Source organism: Panicum virgatum, chromosome 9N, assembly GCF_016808335.1.
Source record: "Panicum virgatum strain AP13 chromosome 9N, P.virgatum_v5, whole genome shotgun sequence".
NCBI classification, from domain to species: Eukaryota; Viridiplantae; Streptophyta; class Magnoliopsida; order Poales; family Poaceae; genus Panicum; species Panicum virgatum.
The window spans coordinates 6,607,612-6,617,072 of NC_053153.1; the positions used below are offsets into that span (position 1 = coordinate 6,607,612).

Sequence of the window (9,461 nt, forward strand, 5' to 3'; positions counted from 1 at the left end):
CGAATAAAAAAAATTATACAGATAAAAGAGCACATTATGTTGTATATTTTTCATCTCATTAGCATCTCAGGCTTAGACACCAACCAAACAAACTCTTTCATACTAGCATAGGGCTAGCTGACCAAGTCCAAGGCAGGCAGCATGTTGCTTAGTCGGCTGGCTATCCCTGTATCCCTGACTGTAAATCTAATGACTAGATGGAGTAGAACATAAAGATCAGAGATCAGGAGTTGGTCGCTTACTTGGTTTGATCCCAACATGTAACTGTTCTTCCAGAGTTTCTTTGCTTGAAACTGGGAAGGACCAGCCTGCAACATGATGAACAAATCAATAAAAAATTAAATAGCTGGACAACAGGTCAAGTATGAGGTAAGAAAAGTGATCAACAACATGAATAAAAACAACAAATACATGAATGTTAAATAAGGCACCAACACTCCAGCAGCCAATTGCTGAACCAGACATGGCCAACTACTAAATAGTCAGACAGTTAATCAACGGATCGGCCAACTAGCTAGTAAAATCGAATCGATGCACCGGAACAGTATTATGTGACTGTTTTTTTCGATTAACATTCCTATGCTACATGGCAGATGGTGCCCAGATCACACCAACTGGTGTTGCAGGGTGTCAGAGCAGCCCGCAGAAGCAGCAAATGCCTGGTCTGACAAACACACAAGCTCTCGATGGAGAGCACCCTATCACACATACAATGGAAGGGATCAGCAAAAAATGAAAGCAATTTTTCTTATAGACCAGTGGTCTGCATTGTGAGATTATTAGGCCGAATTCTCCTATTTATGGGTTGCAGCTTTAGTAGACGCCAGCGATTCTAGTAGTTGTCATGGGCCCGCCCTCATGGAGTCAGTGACACCATTTCCATTAATCAACACACGACACCAGTAAACTCTAAAGTCTAAACAATATCCCCTACCCTTGATATCTATTTGTGCAACCAACACAGGTTATGTTTACAGCAATGTCAGCACTAGTTAAATTTTCCACAGTGTCGACACTAGTTAAATTTTCAACAATGTCCACTACCCCTGATATCTATGTAATTAAGCAACCAGTTTCGTATGTTTTGAAACTGAGCTGCAATAAAAGATAATGTCCAGGCACTGGCCATATTAGAAAGCCATACTGAGAGCAGAGAAGCAGATGCCATGTAAATACAAACAAATCACAACGGACAATTAAGAGAAATGCTCCGGTGGTCCTTTCCTAGAAAACTTCACAAATCTCAAAGAAACAAAATATTAATTTAATTACTGGATAACAAAGGGTAATCCTGTCCCTCTCCCTATTAGCAAAAACATGATCCGATTTTTTAGGTAACCTGAGATGGACTAATCCATTCTCATCGCCATGATTGTAACTGCGCGGTGCGTGTGTGTGGATTCATCCCACGATCTTTTGATACAAAATCTGGAATGAATTGGATGTACCTACGGCGCGCGTACTGAGTAAACTTGAACATGGATTAACCATTGTTGATCGATTTGGATCGCAACAGGCAACAGCGGCAGCCACCTGCAGTGGCCCGAATGCCATATAATGATCCTTGTATATTTCCTTGTCTCTGCTGAAGGAAACGCCACGGCGATGCCATCCAGGTCCGAATGAATGATCCTCCCCGTCGGCATCGATCAGCTCCTTCCACGGCAGGGGAAGAGGCACGCCACGAAGGGAGGGCCTCTCGCGCAGCACGTCGCAGAAGATGATGCCACGCCAATGATCAACCCAGCCAATGGTACCACCTTTACCTCCGATGGTGATCACGCCGCTTGATGAATGTCTATGAAGCTGAGCTGAACCTGTGGGGAGCTTCACTGGAAACGGCTCCTGTGGCGCCTCCACGGACAGCGTCCAGCAACTCCAGATCTTGGTATGGGAGTGGAACACGTGGAGTTTGAACTGATTTGGAGTGGCTGTGGGAACCAACGCGGCGACGGTGTACTGGCCATCGGAACGACGAAGGAGGCCGACGTCGTTGTCGTTGAAGTAGGGGTGAGGGCGCTGCAGAAGCTGGAGCGACGGGCAACTGGTGTGAGGCTGGTAGGTGAAATAGTCGCAGTATTTGGGCGAGAGGGAGTAGCGTCCAAATCCCATGTTGACGGAGATGGGGAGGAGGTCCTCCGCCGTGCAGACGACGGTGCATGCACAGGTTCATGTCGGAGCTGTGCACGTAGAGGATGGAGGGATGTGGTGGGTGCTCGAGAGAGAGCGATACCTCGATGGTCTTCCCATGCCTCGTGCGGTCTGTGGCGGTGCTAGTGTTGCTGTTGCGGCCGGCGACGGCTATAGTGTTCAGGAGGATCCAGTCGGGACGGCGATCCATTGGATGGATGTACCCAACCTAAACTGGTGCTCAGGGTGGAGACGGCGGCGCCGGTAGCAGCGGGGATGGGGGGAGATGGCGGCGCACCAACAAGGGGATGGGCGGCGGCGCCGGTAGCAAAGGGGAATCAATGTACGATTAGCATGGTGGGCCGCAAGCTGGCATGCTGATTGAGTCTAAGGGTGTGTCTAGTTCACTTTGCATTTTTGTGTTTTTAGAAGAGAATTTTTAATATTTGAAGTATTAAATGTAAATTAATCACAAAACTAATTACAGATCTCGTCTGTAAACTACGAGACGAATCTAATGAGCATAATTAATCCATCATTAGAATTTATTTACTGTAGTATTAATGTAGCAATTTAGTGTCTAATTACGTCCTAATTAGGCTCATTAGATTCGTCTCGCGATTTACAGTCCATTTGTGTAATGCGATTTATTTTTTGACTACATTTAATATATCATGCAAGCGATTTACAAAAAAATTGTATTTTATGTTTTGGAATCTAAACAAGGCCTAACTGGATCATCCACACCAGAACTCTCCTGAGTCCTGAAGCCCAGAACGCATGCGCGAGATGCACAGCGGCGTTGCTAGTTGGAAGTGTGCAACCCCACCCATAACGCGCGCACCGTGAAAGAAAGATGGCCGGCGGCGCGCGCGCTCCAGATCGCCGCTGGCGCCGGTTGCTGCTCCAGCGGCCATCGCGTCCCTCGGTCCCAGGCTCCTGGAGGCTGGTGCCATACTGCCATTGCAACCCTCTCGATGGCTTCCGCAAATCCGCAGTATTGCTGCTGCGCGCCTGCGCTCTCGTCCCATCAGCGCCGTCATCAACCACCTCCAGAGAGGAAGCACCGCTTCCAGGTTCTCTCTCAGGCTATTTCATTTTTCAACCCCATGCGGAGTGCAGATAAGCATCCACTAAATCTTTCTATAGTCCAAAAACATACTATATGATTTACTATATGATTCACATGCATGCTTCCAAAAGAGATCAAATTAAACCCTGCACTCACAACTTTTATAGATTTCATTCCATGCCAAATATCAAATCCATGCGCTTCATTACTTAATGAACACTGATCCAGTGGTTCTTTGATCCATCAATGGTCGGTTGTTAGCTGAGCGGAACCAAAAGGAAAGTCCTTTTTTTTGGAGGACAGAGGCTGGGTTATCCTTTTCCTTGTGTCACAGGTATTTCAGGCTAAGTTCTTCCGGACGCTCCATGCCCCAGTCCCGCCTCCCGAGGGAGATCTCCAGGTTCGGTGCGTACATGTCGTCTGCCAGCAGCTCCACGCTTGCAAGGGACGGAGAAGAAGAGCTCCCGGGGCTCGAGCAGTTTGTAGCGACCGCTTCGGCACCTCCGTGCAGCCCCATAACCAGGTGACGGTTCACCTCTTGTGCTTCCTGATAATGCATTACCATGACAACACGTACAGGCATAAATAATAAATAAATAAAACATTTTCTCCAAATTAAAGGAATATATTTTCCCAAATAATTTTTAGAGCATTGGCATATATTCCATCCGCTTTAAATTGTAAGTCATACCAATTTTCTTGAAGAGTCAAACTATTTTTATGTTTGATCAAAATTATAGAAAAAATTACAAAGATTTATAGTACCCAATAGATATGCTATGAAAATAATTTAATGAAGAATCTAATGATACTTATTGTATAAATTTGGTCAAACTTGAAATATTTTGACTCTCCAAAAAAGTTATAATGACTTACAATTTGGAATGTTGGGAGTACTTTTTCAGAGGAATATAGTATAATTCTATAATCCCCATATTACTATATATGCCCTGATCAGTAAGTAGTATATAGTGATCTACAGTGCCATGGCCTACTCAAACAGCGTAGTGCAAATAAGTGGTACAGAAATTAGAGAGGTGCCTAGTCACATGTGGGTTGTATGTATGCATGGTGCAATTACCACAGGCTTCTCATTATTTATCCTACACCAAGGAATAACACCCACATAATTCTTGCGTGTGGACATACCTGAATATCTTGAAGCACCGCTGGTGAGAAATTATGCTTCTGACACCGGTTGCCGGGGTCAACAACAATCGCAGCACCTTTCTCCAGCACTCCTGGTGCGTGGTCAGTCCTGTGTGCGCTCAACGAATCAACAGAGAGCTCTTCATCAATTCCGTGCAGTGGCCAGTAGTACTTGTTATTAAAAAGTGACACCCAATGTTAGCCATTTAACCCGTGGTCAGAGATGCAGGTTAACAGTTTCAGCAGGTCGTCATTGGGAACAGACGATAAAAGTGTGTAGACCCAGATTGATCAAGGCTGCACACGCATCGCGCTGCAGAATATATAATAAACAACTTCGGATGCTAAACCTTGGGTGCATGCATGCATGATGCATGTATGCTTCTTGCTACATCATTGCAGGCACGCACGAGCTAGGCCGTGTTTAGTTCAAGCAGGTGTAAACGCAAATTTTTTTTGCGACGAAATCTTATTAATTTGAAGTACTAAATGAAGTCTATTTATAAAATTTTTTGCACAGATGGGTTGTAAATCACGAGATGAATCTAATGATGCTAATTAATCCATGTTTAATCAATAATTAGCGGATGGTTACTGTAGTATCACTGTTGCAAATCATGAATTAAGTAGGCTCATTAGATTCGTCTCGCGATTTACGGCCCATCTATGCAAAAAGTTTTGTAAATAGACTTTATTTAATGCTTCAAATTAGTAAGATTCCGTTGCAAAATTTTGCGTTTTTGCGTTTACGGGATAGGAACTAAACACACCCCTAGCTTGCTCCGTGCTGTCCAGTGCTAAATGTACAGTGAAGCTAAGGGCCGGCTCTGGTGCCTCGCTCTGCGGTTGCTGTATCATATGGCCATGGGTGCCTTGCTGATTTGTCCCTACCACGGCTGCTTCACTGAAGATGAGCAGGAGGCCGGACAACCATAGGCCAACAAATTAACCTGGAACACTGTCCCGTTGTTCCTCAACCGCACGATCCAAATTTTTGCATGCCTGATGATGATGAGAACCGACCCAGAAAGCCAAGACAGCAGCACTATCGCTGTCTACGCATGCATGCACCTGCCTGTCGATCGATCTGCAGCCAGCAGCTTCGTTCTTGCCTCGAGAGGCGTGTGGTGTGTGGTTTTTCTACTGAAGTCACATTCACTAAGCTCAAATTAGCTTCCCATGCAACGCATGGAGCTGATGATCAGGAGCTCCATTATTCCGTCCATCTGAAGGAGCACCTCAGGACGGAGCGTGATGATGGCTGGGGCTACGGGCGCGAACGCGGACAAGGAGAAGCGTGCATGGATGCGTGACGACACGGGGAAGAGGTCGGCAGGGGGACATATGGGCTACAGCGAAAACACTAGTTGTCGCTCCGTCCATGCCTGGGATAAATATATGTGTGTGTATAATCCGGGGTTTTTTTTATCAGAAATTAGGGGGTGTGTCGAGAGAACTGATGAGGTTCACTCTGGAGGCATATTGCTCGCAGGAAAAAAAAAGGGTATAGCAGGCATTTTTTCTCTACGATATAGTACTGCTGAATATTACTGCTGGTCAGGTCAGCATCGATGGATTTTTAGACATTAGTATTCATATAAACAGAATATCAATTCGTTCAGTAATTTTCTGAGAATCAGTACAACAACAATGGTTATTTGAGAACCTTTTTCACGTGTTCCACCACTGGACAATAAATTTGACAATCGCCTTTTCTGTTTGCCCTTTTTGTTATTAACCAAATCCACATGTAGATGCAATAGTTTTTTTTTGGCGGAGTTTGCCTGTACAAATTTTTAAAGCTTGTGGTATTTTAGCTCCAGGAATTTGTGTCAGTGAAGTCATGGGCCGGGTACAAGTATTTGGATGATGCATCTTGTTCTTATTTTAGACTAGAAATAAATACTTAAACTTATATTTTAGCCTACATATTCTAATATAAATGAGATGTGTGCATGTGGCAGTTGGAAGCTTGCAGGCAAACGGGTCAGTATATATACTCCAACACATACGGATGGTGAGGTGCTTGATAACATCAATATCAAGATGTACCGGACCAGGACCAGTCTCTCTCCTGATCAGTCTCTCTTGAACTTTCATATGTGTGAGCGTGTCCATGCATGCATGGTGGTGCCAGCGATGGCCCTTTGAAGAAGCACATGCACGTATACCATAGTATTGTTTTGAACCGAATCCATCTTCTTGTAATATATAGTATATAATAATATACAATCTACTATAGCTAGTATATATTACATATAGTATAAAATATACTCCGGCTTACTCCCCGAGCCTCTATATTCTTTCTTCTATACAAGAAAAAAAAACACCCCCACCATTTTTGAGCAGGTGATCAGGCCTTTTGTTATTTACGAATTGGCAAAAACAAAGGGAAAAAAAATGCTGCACGCCGTTGTCAAACAAACATAAGCTAGCACATTTCATGCATGCACACACTGTCCTACTCTTGTCGTTACGGCTAACACTACTACTAGGTTCAATCAAAGGTTGTGATTTGAAGGGAGCTCAGGTAGCAAGATCAATTGGTAATAATTTTCGCACCTACGAGTAGCAGTCGAGCACGATAAATAAAGAACTTATGTGCAAACTGAGATAACTTGAGCCTACTCAATCCAAAGATTTTTTTTGAAAAAACAAAGTCAGAAAAGCTTGAAGAATGGTGTGTGCACATGCATTGTTTTTAGAAAATTTAAACAAGGCAACATACGCCGACCAATTAGCACTTGGTCAGAGCAGAAGCGACTGTAATAAAACCCCGGGACAGTAGTAACAATAGCAGACAGATAAGTGATGAAGGTGACATGCGGAGACAGACCTCGGGGGAATGGGTGGAGGAGGTGACGGTGCTGCCGGCAGTGGAGCAGTTGCTGGTGGCGCACAGAGGAAGTGAGCAGCGGAAGTAGTCGCCGCAGCAGGCGGCGCAGAGACCGCCGAAGGAGAGCTGCAGATCCCAACCATGTCGTCACATGCTGCTGGCACTAGTACTGGTACCACTACCGCCCCACCTCCAGCGGCAGCGGCAGCATCACCTCCTCCTCCTGCCGCCGCCGCTTCCATCCCTGTCGCCGTCCTCTGCAGCGGCAACGCCGCCTCGCCTGCGACCAAGATGCTCGAGCGATCGGATATTGCAAGCACGGCATGAAATAGGACTACACGTTCGTCCTGTTGTCCACATGAGATCTGCGCTAGCATTGAGCTACTACATACCTGTGGCGACGTGTAACGATCTGTCTGTGCTCTTCACTGTCCTATACATCTGCAAATCAAGGGCAGGAAAGATTTAGTTATCATGATGACCTGGTTAGTTTGTTGTGTCGCGTATGCGCGAAGAATGGTGCACGGTGAAAGGATCATGTGTGTCTTGTCCTTCTTCCATTGCGGCCAAGCTATACCTAGATGCCGTGCCGTTCGTTTGTCACCTAGCATTTGACCAAGATTCACCAGGGACAAGTAGTTTATTACCAATAGTAAGAACACCCATAAAAGTGGTGAAAAAAACAAAAAGGAGCTCTCATGCACCAAGATTCACGATGTTCTCTTTCCGCGCTTGTGTATCAGTCATCAGTGTACTCCTGGTGGCAGCTCATTATCTATATGTGCCATTCGTTTTTTCTACTAGTTCTCTTTCTGCTGCACGTACCTGAAGGTGGCTCTTGACATGCGCCAGCGTCAGATCCTTGACGTTCATCAGCTCCAGCACCGACTTCGGAGTCGCTCCTGCCGGCAGTCGTCAGGGACGGGCGGCCGCCGCAAGAACGGATCGCGAGAGCGCCAGAAAAGTTCGTCAGAGAATTGAGCTTGAATGAATAATAAAATGGCGCGGGATAAACAAAGGGGGAACGATGATGCGAGCATCTCATCAGATTATGCGAATTAATCCGTGGCGCGAATATAATGGTATACGTGCTTACTCTCATGGCCGCCGAGGAGCTCAACGGCGTGCACGAAGCGCGCGTGGAGTGCGGTGGTCCAGCGCATCCGCGGCGCCCGGGAGCTCCGCTTCGATCCGCCTGCCGGCAGGGAGGCCCTGGTGGCCGCGCCCTTGAACGCGCATCCCTGCGGCTCGAGGTGGCATCGGCGCCCGGCCGCGTCGTCGCCGTGCGCCGGCGTGCCGAGCCCCAGGCTGAGGCCCGGGGGCTCCGCGCCCGGGCTAGGGTTTGCGAAGAACCCTACCTCGCCGCTCTCTTCAGCGTACGGCGCCGCCGTGCTTGGTTCTGGCGACGGAGGCTTCGCCAGCGCCGGTGCGTCACAAGCAGCGCCCGACGAGGCGGCTGGCGGACTTATCCGGAGGGAGAGGTTCGGCAGGTTCCTTTGCAGCATTGGAGGAGGATCAAGCAATGGAAAAATGTCACAGGCTTGCACCTACCTCAGCGATCAAATGGAATGGAGGACGGACCCAAAAACTCCTAGCCAATCATCCACTACTTCTTTGGGATCAGGCGATCATATACTTCCTGAATCAAGCCGAGGCCATGGAGGGTAGGAAGGAGCTATATCAGCGGTGGTCCGCCCGGTGATCAAAGAAGAGGAAAGAAGATGGTAGAAAGAGAGAGAGAGAGGAAAGGAGACTAGGAGAGAGATGGCAAAGTCAGGACAGTGGTACAGTCACTGAGAAAGAGAAAGAGAGAGGGTGTGGGGGTGGTGGATTTGAGCAAAGTGGCAAGTGAAAAGGAGTGGGAGAGAGGAGGTGTATGAGAGGGGCAAAAGAAGATGTGGTGATTAGGTCATGAGTGGTGTATGATTTGGTCCCTTGGGAATGCTGCTTAAAGAAGGGTGTACTGAGGCAGTATGTAAGCTTTGGAGGGGCAGGGCGTATAAGCTGAAGGTACTGGTACTTGAAGGCCATAATGGTGCTACAGTCGCTGCTCCTGGGTCCTGGCCTGCTTCATGTGCAATCTGACACGGGAACGTATGAGCTGTAGTGGTGTTCGGTGAATGTTAAAAACGTACCTCGTCTCTCTCGTATCATGATGTTTTTTGAAAGAAACGTACCATGATGTTTCAGGTGGATGAATTACTTTATACTCTACCTGCAGTTGGATGGAGGTGGGAGAAGAGAATTTTTTTTTCTCATGAATTTAAAACAGCT

General features: G+C 46.7%; 1 protein-coding gene across 1 annotated transcript; it reads right to left on the minus strand.

The window, feature by feature from the left end:
- Positions 1-3,276: 3,276 nt before the first annotated feature.
- LOC120689981 (probable transcription factor RL9) lies at positions 3,277-9,107 on the minus strand. The gene is made up of 6 exons (XM_039972486.1): positions 8,284-9,107; positions 8,013-8,089; positions 7,580-7,628; positions 7,188-7,467; positions 4,352-4,460; positions 3,277-3,749 (listed from the first exon to the last, which is right to left on the minus strand). Exons 1-6 carry the CDS (start codon positions 8,690-8,692, stop codon positions 3,531-3,533), a joined length of 1,143 nt encoding a protein of 380 aa, XP_039828420.1. The 5' UTR covers positions 8,693-9,107; the 3' UTR covers positions 3,277-3,530.
- Positions 9,108-9,461: the final 354 nt, after the last annotated feature.

Excerpts from the sequence above, each read along its gene's own strand:
- LOC120689981 (XM_039972486.1), bottom strand. The coding sequence starts at position 8,692 with ATGCTGCAAAGGAACCTGCCGAACCTCTCCCTCCGGATAAGTCCGCCA. Across the intron at positions 7,468-7,579 it reads ATCGTTACACGTCGCCACAG|GCGAGGCGGCGTTGCCGCTG; the intron begins GTATGTAGTAGC and ends TCTTGGTCGCAG. Across the intron at positions 3,750-4,351 it reads CGGTGCTTCAAGATATTCAG|GAAGCACAAGAGGTGAACCG; the intron begins GTATGTCCACAC and ends ATGCATTATCAG.